This window comes from Ascidia mentula, chromosome 2, assembly GCF_947561715.1.
Source record: "Ascidia mentula chromosome 2, kaAscMent1.1, whole genome shotgun sequence".
Classification (NCBI taxonomy): Eukaryota; Metazoa; Chordata; class Ascidiacea; order Phlebobranchia; family Ascidiidae; genus Ascidia; species Ascidia mentula.
The window spans coordinates 19125289-19147826 of NC_138567.1; the positions used below are offsets into that span (position 1 = coordinate 19125289).

A 22538-nucleotide genomic window follows, 5' to 3' on the forward strand; every position below is an offset into this window, starting at 1 on the left:
AGACAACACAGAATGTACAGATAACATTAAAAAGCGCAAAGAAAGTCACCGGAATTTTGTTGACCTAATGAAATCATTGTTAGACCTGTCATATGATGTGACTTCAAACCAAGTATTAGACGAAGGATGTGCAGATGTTAAAGCAATTATGGCCAAATTTTCAAAGGCATGTACTGTTGATGCTGGTCTAAGAATTGCTCAAACTTCTAAATTCAAGTCCTTGAGTAGAAAGAGAAAAGCACCTCTTCCTGCACAAAGTTTACACGATAAACTGCCCCTAAAGCGCCCCAAACCAAACCCATTTGCTTCACGGGTTGGAAAATTTGCAAACATCATGCGTCCACTGCATCAAGTTGGCACTTTGTTTCCATTGTTGCAACAGGATACCAATACCAAGCAGAAATCGACAATAATCAGTTGTTTGCACAAGCCACCTTTTTGCATTGATAATATCACCAAGAAACCTGGATATTCTGAGCCCAAAAGCGTTTATAACATAACAGACCTAATCGGAAATTACAATCCAACAAAAAAGCCAATCAAAAACGGACCTCATTCAACCTCGTTTTTAGAATTAAAATCAATCGATGATACACTGACACCACATGAAGTTTGCATTTTAAGAAAGCATGACAGTAGATTTAATGTTGGTTGGCTGTATGATGAAATAATTAACAGTTTTCTATGGCAATTAAGTTGTAAGTATGAACACATCCTATATGCCTGTTCAACTGTGGCTCAGGCATTACAAAGACGAGCTTCAATTAAAAAATTTTGGGAAGGTATTAAACTGCAGCACAAAAGATTTATTTTTATACCGTGGAACCCTTCTGGTTGTCATTGGGTACTTATTGCTGTAGATATTCAAAGGGGTGTAATGCTTTACATCAACCCAATTACAACACCATGTAAGGAAACAGATCACAATGTTGACACTGCACAAAAAATGGTAAACTATCTATTTGCTGAAAAATTTGGGATAAAAATTGCAACTGTGGAAATGCCAGAAAGAGAACAGCAGCCAGATGGGTCAAGTTGTGGAGTTATGGTTTGCATGTATGCAAAGCGACTAGCACTGGGGAAAAACCTTCAACAAATGAATATAGATTAGAAATCCTGAATATGATTGCTGGCAAATGCCTGAATGAAACAGATAACAAAGACTTGTGTAAATCATGCAAGATTGAAGATGATGACTCATCAAAATTAAACTGGGTTGAATGCACTCGATGTAAACAGTGGTTTCATATAAAGTGTGTTGAATACTCATTTGAAAATGCAAACCACGACAAATACTTTGTGTGTCCATTGTAAGTGCAGCTATGTTAAAAGTGGGTAAAACGACCATTATCATGTAAATGTAACAGCTTAGTTCAACACAAGCGTGGTCAACCAAATTTAAAGACACAACGTTCTACATGTCCCTATGTATGAATGTGGTTGACCAATAGGTCATTACATTGTGATGTGCCTGAACGCTTAGTGTGGTTGCCATCTAGCTAGTATGGGTTTACCTGATGCTAGCTGAACGCCTCAACCTAAGCAATGTTTGTTTACTGTACTTTTTCATGTATATGTATTCAAACACCCAGTTTCATATGGCTATTGGCGAGGCGTCTGGGTTATCAAAAATGCCAGCGACCACAAGCAGGATGGCTCTTGGCCGTGTTGGGAAATCCTGTAGGAACATAGGGCTAGCAATTGCTTGGCATTATGAAGGTTGCATAAAGTTACAATTATGTGGAATAAAAGCTTGAGGTTAGGACAATTTTTGGATAACCAAACTTTATCCACAAAAAAATTGTTACGGTCACAAATTTACATTTTCAGGTCACAGATTGAAGGTGTGGCAAACATTATTTTAGGAAGATGTCTTCAGTGAAGAAGGACAAAGACACAGCCATCTTGGACCACATGCGTGTTGCTACAAATCTTTGGGGAAATGGTGCGTTTAAGGATCTGACACTTTATTGGAATATGTCGGTTTTTCGAACAGTCCTCAGCAGGAGTTAACATTTGCATTTTTATGGGTTTTGCTTTTGCCAGCATGGCTGGTTGTCTACTTAACGTTATGAGGATTTGAGAACCTTTATGGTGTTATCAATGTTCATATTAGTAACTTTGTGTGCAAAACAAACATGATTTCATTTGTATGCTGACATGTTTATTCTGTTCATTCACTGTTTTTTGCTTTAATAAGCACTTTACTTTCCGCCTAATAATGATCTTTAAAAACAAATTTGCTCAGTGATTAAGTTTGAAAACATTTATTTTTGTCCTTTGAACAATGAAATGTTTCAATTTGGTAGTACGGTGATATACGTAAATACATAGTAAAAGAGCATATCATAAAAGTACACCCACTTGCAAGAAATGTTAGACTATACTTACAATGGTGTGATCATCCTCCTACAAAAATTAGTTTTGAAAGGTAATACAACAAATTACACATACTTCTGCAAATTTTTCAAAAATGTACAAATCCACTAGGTGTCGCACACGCATATATATTCACGATCGATGCAGTGTGACCGTCTCTTTGAAACTGCTTGGCTTGGCGAATCAACGCTGCATGGTGTCAGAAGTTGGATTTTCAGGAGCAGATATGACCACCAGAAATGTTCAATTTTGATAATCCTAACAGTTGGAACAACTGGGTGCGAAGATTTGAACGATATAGGCAAGCGTCGGAGTTGAACAAGGAAAGTTCGAAAAAGCAAGTAAATCTTTTATTATATTTGCTGGGTGACAAAGGTGATGACGTCCTTTCGTCATTCTGTTTATCAAACGAAGATTCCGCAAAATTTGAGGTAGTTGTGGGAAAATTTAATGAATATTTCAATGTCCGCATCAATGTCATATACGAGCGGGCCGTTTTTAATCGCCTTGAGCAGAATGATAACACATGTGATGAATTCATAACTTCTTTGTATGTCCAAGCGGACAGATGTAACTTTGGAAACATGAAAGAAGAATTAATTCGTGACAAAATTGTGGTTGGTTTAACTGACAAAAGTTTATCGGAACGGCTGCAAATGGATTCTCAACTGACATTGGCCAAAGCTGTACAAACCGTGCGTAATACGGAGTTTATAAAAAAGCAACAAGCTTTCCTACAGGTGTCAAGTCAACCTGGGGAAGTTGATGCGGTGCGACGATTGAACTTTTCCAGATTCAGGAAGCAGCCGCCTAATTGTCCGAATTGTGGTCTATTCCTTGTCCCGCAGCACAAAGAAACTGCCTTAATTGCGGGCCGACACACCTGTCCCGCAGCACAAAGAAACTGCCTTAATTGCGGAAGGAGGGGGCATTACCAAAGACTGTGCAAGGAACGGGCAACTAATTGTGTTCAACAGGCAAGCTGGAATGACTCTGAACCATTTGTAGGTAATGTTAAAACTAACTTTGCGTTAGATGCACCAACGGTATGGCTGAAGATTAATGGAAAACCAATGCATTTTAGGATAGACACCGGTGCAGACGTTACAGTCGTCGGTTTAGAACATTTTCGCAATACACCATCAGTCAAATTATCGCCAACATCGCAAATACTGCTAGGTGCACAAAAAGAGCAATTAGCAGTCTGTGGAAAAATTCGTGCTTGTTTAAAAAGTGACCACCGTGAAATATTTCATGACATTTTCGTGATTAATACCGTTAGTAAGCCATTGCTTGGGTGGCCTGCAATTAAAGAACTGTGTTTGCTTTCCGAAATAAATCACCTTGATTCCGCTGAGCATTATCGTAAGTTGTTTCCCACTGTGTTCACGGGATTAGGAAAATTTACAGAGTAAAATTCGCCTACAACCAGATGCAAACCCGTTTTGTCTGATTACGCCCAGAAGAGTGCCACTTCCACTTCAAGAAGCTGTCCGCAAAGAATTGCAGGAAATGGAACGGTCTGGTGTTATATCTAGAGTAACCCAGCCGACAGCGTGGTGTTCAGGTATGGTGGTGGTTCGGAAGAAAAGCGGAAAGGTTAGAATATGTGTGGATTACACAAAACTAAACAGAAGTGTACTTCGCGAGAGATTAATGCTCCCCACTGTAGATGAAACATTGTCAAAATTGTCGAAAGCAAAATTGTTTACTAAACTTGACGCTAATTCGGGTTTTTGGCAAATTCCTTTGGACGATAGTTCAAAACTACTAACGACATTTATCTCTCCCAGTGGCCGTTTTTGCTTCAATAGACTTCCCTTTGGCATATCGCTAGCGCCGGAGCACTTCCAGCATCAGATGTCGTCCATTCTTGTTAATCTGGACGGTGTTGTTTGTCACATGGACGACGTTTTAGTGGAAAGACCAAACAGGAGCATGATGAACGTCTAGTAAGTGTTCTAAATAGACTGCGGGAAGCGGGTGTCACGTTAAATGATAAATGTGAGTTTTCCAAGCAGAGCATAAAGCCTCTTATGCAAAAAAAATATAGATGACCTTTCTCCCAGAATACAAAGATTTCGCATGAGACTAATGTGGTACAATTATGACATGGTATTTGTACCCGGAAAGAGTCTTTATACTCCAGATACACTGTCCAGATTTCCACTTGTTGGCAACACGGAAAAAGAGGAAATGTTTTCTGATGAAGTGGAGGAATATGTGTCGGCAGTAATAGCCTCCTTGCCAGTATCTGATCGGCGACTCAAGGAAATTGTTCATGAAATCAAGGTGGACCCAGTTTGTTCAAAGGTGATGCAGTACTGTCAAAGTAAGTGGCCTGCAAATTAATACCATTTAAAAGGGTCTCGGAAGACCTGTCCATTCAACAAGGTCTGATTATGAGAGGCGATCGTTTGCTAATACCTTCTTCGTTGCGTTCAAGTGTGCTAAAAAATATTCATGCAGGACATCAAGGGGTTGTAAAATGTAGAGAGAGGGCGAAATCTGTGTGGTGGCCCGGAATAAATACGGACGTTGAAAATTATGTTGGCAATTGTGCCGTTTGTGCGAAATGGCGTAGAAACTCTGCTGAACCACTTAATCCGTCTGTATTGCCAGATTATCCGTGGCAACGAGTGGCTTGCGACTTTTTTCTGTTTATCCCATTACTTATACCAATGGACTATTTTAAACAATGTCTACTTGTAACTGAACAAAGAAGTACACTACTTTTAAAAACAAAACAATGCATACTCACCACAACATCATTTCCTTCATTCCTCTGCGAAACAAAAAAAAAGAGCATGTTATATATCCCATTACTCATCACCAAATGCACTTGCAACATACATATTGTACTTAGAAACACCTGTTTAGTTTGTTTCTTATATATTATTGAGCACTTGCTTGTTAGCATATTTTAAGATGTTGTAGCATATTTAACATCTGCGTATAACTAAGAATTTTAATGCCTATTAAAAAAGAATGATTTTTATGTGTTTAAGGTGCTGCTAATCTTACATTGTTTCCAAAAAATATTTCTGCAGGTACCCATCTGAAAAAAAATAAACTTTGGTCATAATTTGCAAGTGTAATATACAGTTCTACACTTACTGGGCACTCTTGGGTATTTTGTTTTGTCTGAAACCAAAGAAAGCAGTAAAAAATTGACAAATTGACACTGGTAAATACAACTAATTAAAAATGGTACTTTTTGTTATGGTATTTAAGTGAGCTTAGTTATGATGAAGAAATGTTGATTGTTTATTCTTGGAACCTGGTTGCAAGAACTTTTGGAGTTTTTTAAATCTTCGATATGGAAGAAATCTAAAAAAGATCAAAAATTAACACAGTGGATTACATCGAGGGAATATCATTACCTTCTGCGTTTGGTTCCCGGATTCTGCTAGAAAAAAGTCAGACATTTTTCTTGTACGCACTATTTGTATGAAACAAATATGTACTTACCCGTTCATTGGCCTTTTGTTGCCCTGAATTTAGCACGACGGTATTTATAAACAAATTTATAAATTTTATGTCCATTTTTTTCTGCAAAAATAAAAAAAAATGTCCGGCAACGATTTATTAAAAATGCAAATGCGCATATTGTAGAACTTGTTTTATAGCTGAGAAAAAATAAGGAAGACTTCTAACAAGGCTACAAGACAAATTGCACTCGCAACTAGCAAGCTTCAACGTTCCTTGTTCACGTGATTGCTTTCCCGCGGTTCGCTCTATGACGTAACAGTGTGGATTATTGGTCGTCACATAAGCATGTGTTCCATGGATTCAGTTTATGTTGTAGTTGCTTTCTCAGGCGACTGTTTTAAGAATATTTTAAGGCTATTTTGGCAGAATTGGATATGTCTAGGTGGCACATGCTGTGGTTAGTTTGTGGGTCTAAATAATAAGAATATTTGATTTTGATGTGATAACAACAAAGTTGTTTTTCACCAAAAATGTAGAATATTTGATATTAAAGTGACAACATAATTGTTTCCCCCTCATCCAGTAAGTAGAATCTCACGTGACGCAGGTGATTTTACATTCACATAATAACTGATGTGAGATAAACAAAATCATTCGCAGACGAATCTCATTGATGATCGTGGAAACTGAAAAAATCCCCATTCATGTTTGAAAAAACTTTGTGCCCCGGTGTAAAAGCACCTTCCAGTTTGCACAGGTCTCAAATGTCCGGAGTTGCCCCGGTACCGGCGTAACTTGGGACTAGACTGGGGTGATCTCGGACAGTAATTGTTTGCAAACATTTTTATTTACTAACGAACAAAAAAACAAAACATGAACGAAATGTCTGTTATGGCACATCAGCGAATGTTATAACAATTCAAGTTAACAGCAAATCTCAGAGTGGCCTTTTGCCGCTTTGATCCACCAACACGCGCAGGAGTTGGCAACACCAAGACCACTCTTGTACTTTCTACAGAGTGAATATCTTCAACTTGTGGTTCAACAAATGAATTGCGAACGTTGGAGCTCTTGCGATAAAATTTGATGGCGATATCTCTTTCCAACCCATCCCCATCAGATTCTTCAAACTCAACTACTTCGGCAACATAGAAGACAGTTTTCTTTCCTTTTGAATCATATTTGACTAATACAAAGTCACCCACTTCAGGTTTTTCTTTTAAATTGCATAGTGGATTGTCTTCTTCACTCGACAGTTCATCAGTGGAGTAAACTATTTCATGGGGTAAACACTCATCACTGGAAGAACTTTCGAAAACAATTTGTCGTTTTCTTTGTCTCGACTTTTTCTGCTTTGGTTTGGTTTTGCCTTGTTTTGCCGATTCCGTTTTTCTTTTTTCAGGCGTGTCAGTAGGAATAAAAGATTTTCCTTTTTTCTACCCATTTGCTTTCGTTGCTGAGCTTTGGGGTATGGTCTTACGCTTTCTGGCGTAAATTGAACAGAATGAGACGCGTTTGATGATCCTGGAAGCTGCTCATTACTATCATCGATCATCTGTTCTTCCTGATCGTGTTGAGAAAAAGCTGGCAATTCAATATCGGATGAAGTAGGATTTGGACTGTCAGAAACAAAGGAACACAAAAAATCGTCTTCTGTAAATATGTTCTGATCGAAGGGACAAATGCCGGTGGATAGGAAACCGGATTTTATATTCACGGGTGTAGCGGCTCGATCCTACGGTGGCCCGTAAGGGCAACGCACGAAAAAGTTTAAATCGGTAAATATATTTTAAAGTCAACATATGCATTGCGATCGGAGTTTCAATATTCACCGATCGGGATTTCAATATTCGGCGATCGGAGTTTCAATATTCACCGATCGGAGTTTCAATATTCACCGATCGGAGTTTCAATATTCACCGATCGGGATGTCAATATTCGGCGATCGGAGTTTCAATATTTACCGATCGGAGTTTCAATATTCACCGATCGGAATTTCAATATTCACCGATCGGAGTTTCAATATTCACCGATCGGGATTTCAATATTCGGCGATCGGAGTTTCAATATTCACCGATCGGAGTTTCAATATTCACCGATCGGAGTTTCAATATTCACCGATCGGAGTTTCAATATTTACCGATCGGAATTTCAATATTCACCGATCGGAGTTTCAATATTGACCGATCGGAGTTTCAATATTCACCGATCGGGATTTCAATATTCGGCGATCGGAGTTTCAATATTCACCGATCGGTGTTTCAATATTCACCGATCGGGATTTCAATATTCGCCGATCGGAGTTTCAATATTCACCGATCGGGATTTCAATATTCACCGATCGGAGTTTCAATATTTGCCGATCGTAGTTTCAATATTTACCGATCGGAATTTCAATATTCACCGATCGGAGTTTCAATTTTCACCGATCGGTGTTTCAATATTCACCGATCGGGATTTCAATATTCGCCAATCGGGATTTCAATATTTTCTATTGGTGAGTATTTCCGCAAAAACACACATGCTTTGAAACCGAGACTGCAAGTCGCGTGTACTGAGGTTGCAGACTGCAATAGTGTACTTCAGTGGAGACAACCTATTTCAGTGGAGTCAAGCGCTGTGCTTGTTGAGAACATAGTGTGCCTGGGACATGTTGTGACATGTTTCTTTTACTTTTACCTGTACTGCATCTTTCACAGAGGAATAGAAAAAGCTCCAGCATGTCTTGTTTAAATTGTCAAAATACTGACATTGAGCTAAGTCATTATTTCTGTCATCAATGTGGTGAGATATTAAACAGTGAGGAAAGTTTGATTCAGAGATATTTCTTCAATGGTTACACTTATGAAATTATCATTCTATTTTTGGAAAAATATCATGGAATTTGCACGAGTTTAAGAACACTTAAAACTCGACTTGCTAGTCTGGGACTCAAGAGAAGGTGTATTACATTGCCAAACCCAATTGAGGATCTTGTCAGAAGGAAGATAAATGGTTCAGGTTGTCTAATAGGATACAGAGGGTTGTGGCATTCATTACGCTTGGATGGGGTCATGTTACCACGCCATTGTGTCCAGAAGTATTTGCGTGAGATAGATCCTGAAGGGACTGCCACAAGAAGATCAAAATGCTTAAAGCGCAGGAATTACTTTGTGCCTGGTCCAAATTTTTGCTGGCATGTCGATGGTTACGATAAATTAAAGCCTTATGGGTTTTGTATTCATGGTTGTATTGACGGATTCAGTAGAAAAATTATTTGGTTAAAAGTTCTTTACTCAAACAATGACCCGTTAATTATTGCACAACTTTATGTGGATGCAGTTAGAGTCTTTGGTGGTTGTCCCCAAAAAATAAGGTCTGACTGTGGAACAGAAAATGGTACTCTTGCCAGTATTCAGTGCTGTTTAATGAATTCTGTGGATGCCCACATTTATGGAACCTCACCACACAACCAACGCATAGAAGCATGGTGGTCATTGTTGAGGAAAAGTGTAACTACATGGTGGATAAATTTTTTTAAAGACTTGATTGAACAGAACACTTACAGCCCAGGAAATGTTATTCAGGGTGAGGGTTTATGGCACTGTTTTGCCCCGCTACTGGAAAATGAATTGGAAAACTTCAAAAATCATTGGAATACTCACTACATCAGAAAATCAAGACACAACACTGTTTCAGGACAGCCCAATGTAATTTTTAACTTCCCAGAAATATATTGCACCCAAAACTATTTGAGAGAAGTGGAGTCATGGCAGTGTGATTATATTGAACAGAACCATTTACCACCAAAACACCAGGCAAGAAACACCCATCAAGAGTATTTTCAGTACTTAAGAAATGAACTGGCTGTTAACCAACCTGCAAAGTGGCAGGATGCTCTTTCTCTTTACCAAACATTGCTAAATCATGCGGATAATTCGACATAGTTTTACATTAACATGCCTGTTTATTGTAAATGTATACAACAAAGAATGATGTTGGTCTAAACTCCAAACATATGTTACATTGTACACTAAAGCAGTCATAATTCAAGATGTACACATTGTGACTTATATGACACTTATTGTTTCTGCAAGTTTATCATGGAATAAAATGAGCAGGAAAGGCTAGTGATGTGCTTTCAACAAAAATAAGTGGTTAAACAGTGCGACCATCAAACAGTCATTGATGGAACTTAATTTATGGTAGCTTGTGCATAAACACAGCGAGAATTAAAGCTCACTTTTGCAACAAACTTTTTTTTGAAATTTAACCAACTTTAAAATTGTCTAATCCTTATCAATCTTATTGCAGCATAAAATAAACCTTTATTTGTTATTGACAAAATTTAAAAAAAATAAACTTACTTATGTAGCACATATTGCCATTCTGTATGTGCTACACAAATTAAATTTATTCCTTTTGTAAACGTCAACATTTACTTTGTATTTAGGTTCCCCTAGTAACTGTTGTTGCTTGGTGTGTTTTCGTTTCAGCAGGCAGAAACGCATGGGTCACCAACACACATGCAATTTAATATGAGACCAAGCCAGCATACTGACAAAATTTTATTCAATTGAACGTTATTAATTTTACAATAAAATTTTAATTATTTTTAGGGTAACCATTGGATGTACAGCAGTGTTTCCCAACCGGTGGTACACATACCATGGCATTTCAGGTTGTTATCGAGCACCTTTCTGTAATTTGCAGATATAGTTCAAATGTAAAAAATCTCAAGTAATCTCTAAATGTTTGTTACTCCATCCCGTGTAGTCAACACATCACAATTCAAATTTTATTCACAACATATTAGTTCCACCAATGTTTGAGTACCAGTGGGTAACCATTAGTGGGAGAAAAAAGAAACAGCGAAGGCATCATGGGTTCTTAATGGTGGAAAGTATATAATTTTTTGTGCAACCATTAAAATATAAAACATCTGGATGACTTACTTACAAATATAGCTGTTTATTTAAATTTCCTATTTTGGGGGGCCTGTCAGTCAAAAGTTAATGCACAACTTCAGGTGCCTATATATGCGGTGCACAGATTTAAAGAAATTTCAACAACTCTTTCTTGGCCAAAATGGAGGACAAACAAGTGTCTGACATAAAAAAAACAACAGATCTGAGCCATTTATCTTTATCATGTGATATTTCATATGACTAACAACACCCGAAACCAACACCACAGGCAATTGCATCAACTATAGCGTTGGACATTTTTTCATAGCTATTAATATGCACTGGGATTGTTATTGTCAGTGAACATGTGCTTACAGTGGGTAAGCAGCTGCATTTGGTACCATTTTGTGATGCGATACAACCATGTTTAAATTCAATGGTTATATCATGTGGGAGACCAAGTGGAGGCTTTTTAGCACATCCAGTGAAGAACTTGATGAATACCTCAAATGATACTGGAGACTTTTCTATGATATAAAAACCACAAATATAACCTTATGCTACATCTTCTTTACCAAACATTTTCATTTACGATGTGACATACCGTCATAGTAGTATGATTCCATAAAGTCCAGAAAACATTTATATGTTGTTACTTCCAGGGTCCTTTTTGAACTTCCCTCATCTGCAAAATTTGGAACAACAATCTCCGAAAAGCTTTCAAAATCCCAATTTTGGGATTTGGAAAGGCAAAACAGTTCTTCAAAGGCAGACATGTGATTTCCAATGATGTTTTTCATGTTGTAACATTCCATGCCCATAGTCATCTCATGCATTTCAGATATAAAAGGATTAATTTTGTCGTGTAACAAAAGTGATCTGTGGAATAAAGAGCAAGTCTGTAACACCTAATAATGTATCAAAAAATGTTTCGCCCATTTTAAATTATATATCAGATATGCATAATAGTTTTCAGAAGAGCATAGCAATAATCATAATTTACTCACTGAAGTACTTGCTGTTTGTCTGAGAATGTGGCTTTGCCAGGATTTCCACGATATCCAATTAGCTCAAGCATTGAAAATCCCTCATCTGTTTGCAAAATCTCTTTTAATATATCTTCAGTCTCAGCATCAAAAACCTTTCAAAAAAAGGTTATAATACAAAATGTAAGTGTATTGTAACACAGCTCAAAAACACAATTTGTTGAACAAAGCAGAAACAGGAATTTTTATTTCAAAATCACAGGCATTATTGTGTTACATATGTTACTAAAAGCTAAAATTATATTTTGTAAGAGGTGTCATTGTCTTGACTACAAATGAAATTTTTATTGTAACACCCACCCTTTTGTAAATGGACGCAAACAGCGAACCACAAAGCTCCTTCGGAACTGATTCAGTAACAGCTTTCACTCCACCAAATATATACTTAAATATCAAAAAAGATAAAAATGCAGGTCCTGTTCCACCATTACATAGGCTAGCAGCAAAAAGGTGACCAATTGACCTTGCTACACCACTTGCAACGTTTACCATTCCAAATGAGGGAACGTAGCCGTTTTCCTCATCCCCGACAAAATATTGGTTCTTTATTTCTGAAAGAGCCTCTGTAAATTGCAAAAAAACATAATTTAATTTTTTGGTCTTTTTTTTACCAATCAAGGTTAATTTGCACTGCTAAGCTGTTGGCCATCTAAAGCAATTTTGCCTACCAGAATAAAACTCTCTTGAAACACCTCCAGTGTCTATGCCTGCTTCACCTATGAAGCTTATTTGGTATGGCCAATTCCATTTTTTCTTGTTCCATGGTTTAAGAAAAAACTTTGTAAAATCTTCAAATGCAAAACCTCTTCCCACATTGACTGTAAGCTTTCCACTATCCACTTCAATAACTGCCATTTTTAAGGCTGCTGATAATTTCACTTTCTTTTCTGTAGGCGACAGACTGCAAATTGTCAGAGTCTGTACTTGTTTGGCTGTCGCATATCTCAGTCTCTGAAAATGAGACTGCAAATGGTGGTTGTCGGCTCTCCAAACACGCATCGGCATGCTCTTCAATTTCACCTTTGGGATATTTTTTATTGCATATTGGACACCTCAACAAAACTTCTTTATAGCTACATGAAGGAATGTCCCTAAAAGACAATTATACACCAAAAAGTTTACACATGAAAATATGTCTCGGCCATAATTACCTATTTGAATCTCCATTCTGTACATCTTTATCAGATCCTGATGTGGTAATATATTGTTTCCAGTCATGCAAATCATCATCATCATCATCACTGACACACAAAGTGTCCTCTTCACATGCACATAGGTAGAGGAATACTTTCGAGTATGGTTTACAAAGCTCATCCTTGTATTTTTGGAGGGTAAATGGTTGGTTTGAGCCGGGTATTGAGATCACTTCTTTACCATCAGGATAAAAAAGTTTGAATTTTTCCATTGAATCAAAATTTTGGTCAAAATTTTTTCTTTTCTCAATTGCACTTGTTTTTATTTCTTCTGCACTGGCTGACTTTTTGACCTTTATGGAAAGAGTGCTACCCCTTTGGATCCTAGGTGACCCGGACTCGGCTAACATCATCCCTGTGTTTATGGTTACAACATCCATCAGATGGGACTTTTTCATTTTTCCTCTAAAATGAAATGATTCTTTTTCATCCTTTTTTTTTGCATTGAAAAAGTCAAAGCTGAGCAGTCTTTTCAATTTTTTTCCCTCTGAAGCAGACTCAGGTGAAACTGCATCAGCAACATTTGCAGGAGCAATTTTAAAAGAGCAGTGTGGACAAAACCTAAAGTGTGTTTCCACTGTTTTACCGCAGCTTTGACAAAACATTTTTCCTAATAACTGTATAAAAGGTAAACAAAACATTTTATGACTTCTTTCCTGATACAGGCTGTTTTAGTATGAAATGTTTTATAAATCATAGTTGTCTATCATCTTCATTGATGAACTCTTGCTTTACCTTTTTGTCATTGTGCAAAAAAATTAAACACATAATTTAGCATCAACTTCGAGATGACTGGCACAAGAGCAAATCCATCCTTTTTACAGGCCTCCTACTGTCGTCTGGGGCGGCGGGTTCTATTATCTGGTAAGTTAGCGCGAATCCCATACGCCAAGTAACACAGCAAAAAACAAAGCTAAACTTGGGCTGTTGGTTTTTTGTCTTCAGATTCTACCGATTGCATGTCGGCTAGCTTTGCTTATACTCTGTTTCAGTCGCCGTCTTGTATGTTCTGCTAATTCTTCTGGCATAAGCATACAGAGCGATTGTTATAAATTACAATGGCCGTGAAGGACCCCGTTCAGTTTCAGTCTTAAATTGTTGTGGTACCTTACATGATAAGCTTGTTTGCATGATCGGGACTTTACGTAAAGTGGCACTGCACGCTGGTCGCAGTTTCAGTGTTGGCAAATTACCTGTTTCTCAAAAAAATACTGAAACTACGATCGGCAAATATTGAAACTCCGATCGGTGAACATTGAAACTCCGATCGGCGAATAGAGAAATCCTGATCGGTGAATATTGAAACTACGATCGGCAAATATTAAAAGTCCGATCGGCAAATATTGAAACTCCGATCGGCGAATATTGAAAGTCCGATCGGCGAATATAGAAATCCTGATCGGTGAATATTGAAACTCCGATCGGCGAACATTGAAATCCCGATCGATGAATATTGAAATCCCGATCGGTGAATATTGAAACTCCGATCGGTGAACATTGAAACTCCGATCGGCGAACATTGAAATCCCGATCGATGAATATTGAAATCCCGATTGGCGAATATTGAAACTACGATCGGCAAATATTAAAAGTCCGATCGGTGAACATTGAAATTCCGATTGGCGAATATTGAAACTACGATCGGCAAACATTGAAAGTCCGATCGGCAAATATTGAAACTCCGATCGGCGAATATTGAAAGTCCGATCGGCGAATATAGAAATCCTGATCGGTGAATATTGAAACTCCGATCGGCGAACATTGAAATCCCGATCGATGAATATTGAAATCCCGATCGGTGAATATTGAAACTCCGATCGCAATACTTATGTCGATTTTAAATATATTTACCGATTTAAACTTTTTCGTGCGTTGCCCTTACGGGCCACCGTACGATCCCATGATTGCAATGCTATTTTGGGAAGATCGTATATTGAAATGACTTTGCCTGGGTGGGTGACATTCCAATCACTAATACCATTACTAAGAAACGATTGTGTGGGGCGGCAGTGTTAGCAGGTCTATGCCATTATTTTTGGCATAATCAACTGCCTCTACGCTTAGGTGGGATTCATGGTTGTCCATGATGAGCAACACTTTGTTTTCTTGGGAGCACCTGCTGAATTTCACAAAGAATTTTAGAACATGGACAAAATTTTCCGATGTCATCCATCCTACTTATATACAAATTACTTTTTCCTTTGTATCTTCATGATGTCCACCCCAACATTAATTAACCTAAAAGAAATTGTTGTTGACAAATTTTATTTGCCAAAGGCGAAATACAGAACACGAAAATGCTATATTTTCACTTTGATAAGAAATAACAATACTACTGAACATTACTTTTCATGTGTCAACATATTCTTCTGGTATCAGGAGGCCCAAACCGGCAAGACAATCCACAAAACATCGAACAACAAAAATAGCTTGCATTTGCACAACATTTATTGTTATCTAAATGTTCAAGTGCCTGATGTTTGGTTTATTGTACGTGTACATGTAATTGTTAATGAAGTGAATAAAAGCACATACTTACTAACCTCAGGGTGATCCATTTAATCCACAATTTGTATTGCATCAAGTTAAGCAACAGTATACAGGGACCTAGTTTATTTTGCAAACCAAACAGCTCATATTAAAAATGACAAAATACACTTTTTAACATTGCTAAAAAAAGAAGTGGTACGCCTTACCCGTGTCGAACACTTAGAATGGCGAAAAAGCATAAATCGACACCTGCTGGGTACCACACTGTTTATTAACCATAAACAATTACCGAGAAACTAATAATATGCTCCACTAGTAGTAGTAATCATAAATTCATTGCAGTGCTAACAGATTGACATAGACTACAACTCGCTACAAGGTGAAAGGACCATTGTTTGACTGGGTTACCAACAACATACCAGTTGCTCAGATTAGACTTGCAGATCACTGATCAGCAGGAGGTATATTTTTTTACTCTAACGCCAGGTGTATAACATTCCAGATTTTCAGTTTTACTGATAATTGATACTATTAGTAGTGATAGCGACACCAAACCAGTGGAACAAGATATCTGGTATGTCCTGGAAGGAAGTGGTGTAGAAATGCTCGAAAAAACTAAACAACATTTCTAATATTTTGGCACGAAGCACCTTTGGTACAACCACTCAGGTCTTATTGTCTCGTTGCAATATAATCACATTGTTGTGGATCCAAAGCGACTGAGCGTAATTACTTAGCTCGTCATTTGGGCGTTTTGGCCAGTTCCCAGTATAGATCCACTTATTGAAGTTGGCGTCAAGCTTGGTGCTCTTTGCTATTGTTTCATGTGTAAGCTGCATGCCATCCATTCAATCTTCCACAGCATGCGAAATTTCTTCATTTGTAGGAGGTCCATGTTGTTGAACTTTTTATCTGGACCAAAAGGCAAACGTGACAAGCCATCTGCATTCCCATGCTCTTTCGTTGCCTTGTATCGAATGTCGTACTGGTACGCCATTAACTTTATCGACCATCGCTGCAATCTTTGCGCAGCGAGAACGGGAATGTTTTTGTCTGGCGAGAAAATAGCCAGCAACGGTTTGTGGTCGGTGACGAAGGTGAATTTCCTTCCGAACAAGAACTGATGGAACTTTGTTACACCGTAAACTATCGAGAGCACTTCTTTTTCTGTACCTTTTTTGATGCTCGTTGAGCGGTTTTAACGCATAAGCGATCGGATACTCTGTCGTTGCATGCTTTGCTCCAGTAAAATGGTTGCGATTTGCGCAAGAGAGCGTATAGGGGTGTTGCTTTCTCGGAGAGGCTTGAAATAAAACGACCATAATAGTTGAATTTCCCGAGGAAGGCCCTCAGTTGGTGAAGGTCCTTGGGACATGGTAGCTCACGTACGGCTTCGATTGATGAATCTGACGATGATGTGTCCAAGATATTTTACTGAATCTTTGAAGAATTCATATTTGTCCAAACGAACCCGAAATCCAACTTGTTGCAGGCGTTTAAGTACATTTTCGAGGTTAGAGGATGCTGATGAACTTCAATTTGTTTGTTCAATGCTTTGAAGTCCCCACAGAACCCAAAATGCGCACAGAACCGCGGGGTTTGCCAACTGCAACGATTGGTGCAGCCCACTCACTGTAATCTACGTCATGTAAAACGCCAAGCTTCACTTTTCGTACAATTTCTTCTTTTACAGCTTCTCTTCGAGAAAACGGAATTTGTCTATGCTTTGAAAAAGCAGGCCGTGCGCCAGGCTTTAAACGTATTGGCATTTTCATCTTCGTGCAGAGACCTAGATGTTTGGAAGCAAAAACCCTGGGATAACGGCGAATTAATTGAAGAACCTTATCTTTTGTCTGTAGAGACGGAAAATCCGATGGCTTCTAGTGAAAGCTGCGTTGGCGACGTTGGGTTGTTGTGAAACCATCCAAAGCCATCACTCCATGTAAAACCAAACAAATTGGTGGCTTTTTCGTCGTCGACCACCAGCAGACGCATGCTTTCCTTTCTACGTACTCCGACAATTACGGATACGAAGCACTGGCCTTTTAGCGGTAATATTTTTTCAGGATCCAACAAACATTGACGGTCCACATCTGCGTGCAGTGTCAAATTGATAATGACATCTCTGATTTGTTTGTCGGCATAGCTCTGACTACATTCATCTCTTTCGCAAATGAATCGGCAATTGCTTGCCAGTCCACAAAGCTTCGCAGCCCAATCGCTGTACGATTGTCCAGGCTCCATTTTGCACTTGTACAACTCTCGGCGTGCAGCTTGGATATGCACAGTGTCTTCGAAATGCCGTGACAGGCCTTCTGTCAGGTCATCAAATGATTTTGGAAAGGTTTTGCAGCAGTGAGTAGGAGTCTCATCCCAACCATGACAAAAGTTGGCACTTGATATGTCATATAGAGTGAAAAACTGGTTGAAACGTTGCAAATACTGCTCCAACTTATCTTTTGTTTTATCAGATTGAACGTCGAATGCTTTAGAAGTGACTCTGTTACGTCACAAGCGTGCTTACGATTGATGCGTCAACAGCACATGTATGTATGTACAAGATATAAAGGCAATGTGTGTCGACAACTTACAAACCACGCATCGAATCGGGTCCTTGGTTTCTTTCTCTTTTTTTTTTATTTATTAGTAATGTTGCAATGGGTTTTGATGATAGCAATCGCCTGGGTCTTGATGGTCGAGGAAACAATCAGGAAGTCGCGGCCGGTCACCACAAGGGTGACATCGTCCGCGTAGGCGATTGCTTTGGGTGACACGATTAAACGATTATACATTATGATCATAACTTTTCTGACACTTTTTGCGCGTTCGCATGCTATTCGCTTTGCATAACTTTCAATATCATCTTTGCCCATCTTCCCCTTTTTCAATGCAAATGCCATTGACCCTTGAATTACGCAGTGCCCTTGAAGTGAAAACAACCCGGCGTTCGATATCAGTACACTGATGCTGCGCTGCCACACAATTTCACGAGTTATTAAACGTGCCTTATCAGTCTATATATGTGTACAAGCCAAATTCTCTTGATTGGCACTCTGTTGTAAAAGTGACTTTTGTAATGCAAAAACTACACTAGATTTCGCGATTTTCCCTCGCTTCGTCAGGTGTAGAACCGTGATCCGAAGGTCGCTTCCAGCTTTACTGAATAAGCAAAAAAACAATGCGAGTAGCGGCGTGCGTTCCCCGGTCCTCCTGGCCTTTTCGAGGACGACCTGCGAGAGCGTCGCCATAACCCCATCAATTCCTAACACTCGTAGTAGGTCCGCTGACTCGGCGAGGGCGCCTCTCCAATTAAGTACGATGGCACCATACAGCACACTCGACCTTAACCAACTCGGTCACCTCTGCACGCCGGTACTTCCTAACCTTGGCCTCAAACTCCCTATGAAGTGAGGCATTGTCTGCCACAAACGTGGCATCCACCACAAAAGATCTATCACCTTTAGTCAGCACCAAGTCGGGCTTCCAATGGAAGCCCCTACCCTTGATGTCCGGCGCCCACAGTGCGCTCCATCCCTTTCTTAATCCCGCTTTTTCGACTACTTTGGCCACCCGGTCGTGGCGCACAATCTGTGGTTGGTGAGTTCTTGCGCGTGCCCATGTCGCCAGTATGTTCCCTCTCACTTTTAGGGCGCCGACATAATCGGCCCCACTTATCCCACCATGCCCAGAAAGGACCCAAGCCGATGCCTTTGTCACGCACAAGTTCTCTTTCAAACCATGACCGTCAGCGGAATCTACTGCCCCTGCGTTGGTGGTGACGCGTCGACCACCCCAAATTAATAGCACCGCGCCACTTCTCTAAATGAACACTTTGCCCTCAGTATTCGCTACCACTGCAGCACCACGGCTGCCGCACAACTTATTAAGCCTGCGTCGCATGAGCAGGGGTACTCCAGTGCCGAAGCACAGAACACCGATGCCCCCTAATGCCGTTGAGGCATGGAAGAACCCAGGTTAAGTGTCATGGGAAAACTTCAGCCAGGCTCTAACGCTGGCGCGGACCATCCGGTCGAGAAATGGGACGTAGTCGGCGGTGGGCTCACCCAACACAAGAGGGTGCAGACATAACGGGATTAAACTCGGGGTCAATGCACACATTCTTTGTTGGGGCTTCAAAGGGGACCTGGTCAGCTGCCTCAAGCCATGCTCTAACTTTAGGTGGACTTTGATTTTAGGATCAAGTGCACCCACGCGCACACCCAGATATCGAAAGGTTTCATTCACTGCCAAGGTAGGCAAAAGATTCCCATTTATGGTGGTGGTTTTTTGATCGTCAACCAACCACCGCTTTCTCTTGCCGTCAACAACAATGTGGAGGCAGACACCCTTTTGGGGTTCACGTTAAGCCCCGACCTCCCAAGGTGGTCCACCACCGCATCAAGCTGCAACTGCAACCCACGCGAAGCCGGCCCGGTCGGTTTTTGCACTGATAAATGCGCACCCGCCGCAAGGCAGGCCGCATGTATTAGCTCTACATTTTGTACAGGTATCCAAGTACGATGTACGATCAAATGAACCATAACTGATTTAATGAGCCATTCGCAGTTTCACTGTACGAGAGCGCATACTTAGACTTGCATGTCTTAATCTTTGAGACAAGCATATGACTACTGGCAGGATCAGGTAGCTTCGTGTGGAGACGCAGGGCCCGCCGCCCGCTCCGACAGTCACTTTTAAGCTACGATTCTCAACGCTTGGTTCGGCCACGAACTCTCAAAACCGTCTAAGGACTCGCGAAACATGGCCGGACGCCCGAAGCGCCAACCAGCTGTAACGCCGACGTGCAACTATGCCGCAACACGCACCGTAGTAGGACCCGCACCATGGACGCCTTGGCAAAAACAAATCGCAGTGAAAATATTGCTCTAGTGATTACGACACCCCGATCTTCAACTAGGTCGTTTGCGAATTATTTAGCACCACGCCTTTCGGGCAGGGGGTGTGCCGACCGACGGGCAACTCTTGCAGCGCCCGTCGAACGTCAGCACCGGCATAGACGGCGGCCTTTCGACCGCTTACGTTGGCCGGCCGTGGGCGAGGCACAAAAGTATCGTCGCTTTCTAGGCGGGATTCTGACTTAGAGGCGTTCAGTCATAATCCCCCAGATGGTAGCTTCGCACCATTGGCTTTTCAGCCAAGCACATCTCATCGTGAAAACCATACGCGTGCATTTCTCAATCTCTTCCAATTTACAAACACATACCTAATGATGTCCCTAAACACTTTTTTTCCACAATGTATTGAACAAATTGAAACCACGTATCATATAAACAACGACATTTTGTGAACCAGAAACACATTTAATCAATGGAACACGAAAACAAAAGTGAAGAAAATAGTGAAAATGTAGAAAACAAGAAACTAAGTTCACAGAAGGAAGTTGCTTCCGTGTTTTCTTTTTCCTTTTCTTGCTCTTCGCTGCTACTTCGCTTTTCCCAGCCTCTATCTTCTTTCCTCTGTTGACGATTTCCTTCCTCGCTTCCTTCTTCTTCAAAGCTTTTTTCTTCCTTTGCACGGTCTCAACATGTTGTGACGTTCTTGAACTTCCCATCAGCTCCTCCCGTCGCATTGAATTCTCACTTTCCATGTTCAATAACGCATCATCACCCGAATCGTTGGTTGTCACTTGTCTTTTCTGCGTTGCACTTGGTGATCGCTTCGCCTTTGAATCACCAGAGCTTTCACTGCTGTATGAGCTTGCAACAAAGTCCTTGAAAGATCTTTTCCTTGCACTTGTTTGCGCAGAAATGTGGCCAAGCCCGCTACAAATAGCATCGCAAGAAGATAAAAACTTTTTGTTTGCTTAAATGTGAACAAAAAAATCATCATGGATTTGGACTGCATGAGACGTAAATGAATCCCAATGAGGTACATTGAGGCGCCCACTTGTGTCATCTTGTGCTCTTGCGGAAATAAGTGCTCTGTGTTAAAGCTTTCAAATCTTCGCAAATGACACTAAAGTGTTTAACTCAATTCAGATAATGCGACATGCGGCCTTGTCAGTCATTCGCATGTGAAATTCTTTAAGTCTTCCATTTGCTTCGGATCGCATGCCAATCAATACGGTCTAAGAAAGTCTGTACAAGAAGAAAACGATACATATGCACACACACGCTAACGTTTCTTTTTTAACAGGAGAGAGGAAGAATAGTTTTGAGTAAAGTATTTCGAGTGTCAGATTTAACTTTTTCTATTATGTTAAGACGTAAGCAACCTAGTGCTATTTTTACAGGGTCATCTCAACCCTTTGTTGTAACATCTTCCCAAAGTCATTGATTAGACCGGGTCCACGCAGAATTGCTGGTAGTTTTGCTTGATGTTGTGTTTATATGGATGGAGTACATCTTTTATCATTGCTTTTAACGTTGTTTCAATGACGTCGTGCGTTTATGCTGCGGGCGTCATTATTATTTTACGTGCTTACGTAATTGAGATGCAGAGAAACTGTTTGATTAAACGTCATTTTTTTGTGTATTGAAATTCCGTACAAAGCGCAGCTGGCATGTAGGTCAATCGCTTCGTTTCTATTCGCCTGTAGTAATCGCATTTTTCTCATTTTCGATAATATTATAAAAACCGCCTCACAGCCTTAGGAAGGAGATTGACCGAATTACGCGAATACTAAGAAACATTGTAAGTGTATTAAACCAAGGTATGTTTGTTTATCGTTTTGTGTAATAATTAAAAGGTTGCAAAGGTAGTTTCTTTGGCAGATGTTCTTAATAGTGTTAGGAGTCAGATAAACGGCAGTGTTTCGTTCTGCACACCTTAAGGTCGCTGCAGAGAGCCTTGCACAGTGGTGCAGTTCGTAGTTGTGAAGATGCAGTGATAGGGGGCACAGTGTGAAGTTTTCAATCATGTTTACTTCACACCTTGGCTATGTGACGTAATAATGCCGACTGTTGTAACAATTCTGTAACTTCTCGCAAATTGTTTCCCTTTCGGTTGTGTTTGTTGCTATTCTGTAAAGTCCACGATTTCGTTCGGTTTCCTTTCAAACAATTCCTCGGTTTTGCTGAGTTTTAACCAAACTGTTTCCTCATGATCTCAAGTCCAAGTTTGATTGTTGATTCCGTTGACGAATAATCACC

The 22538-nt window shown here is 39.9% G+C and overlaps 1 protein-coding gene and 1 pseudogene across 1 annotated transcript; one reads left to right on the plus strand and one right to left on the minus strand.

Annotated features, from left to right (window-relative positions):
* The first annotated feature begins 8864 nt into the window (after positions 1 to 8864).
* Positions 8865 to 9912, plus strand: LOC145889575 (uncharacterized). Its single transcript, XM_082980554.1, has one exon. It carries the CDS (start codon positions 8865 to 8867, stop codon positions 9735 to 9737), a length of 873 nt encoding a protein of 290 aa, XP_082836680.1. The 3' UTR covers positions 9738 to 9912.
* A 1046-nt stretch (positions 9913 to 10958) lies between these two features.
* Positions 10959 to 13381, minus strand: LOC145890330 (uncharacterized; annotated as a pseudogene).
* Positions 13382 to 22538: the final 9157 nt, after the last annotated feature.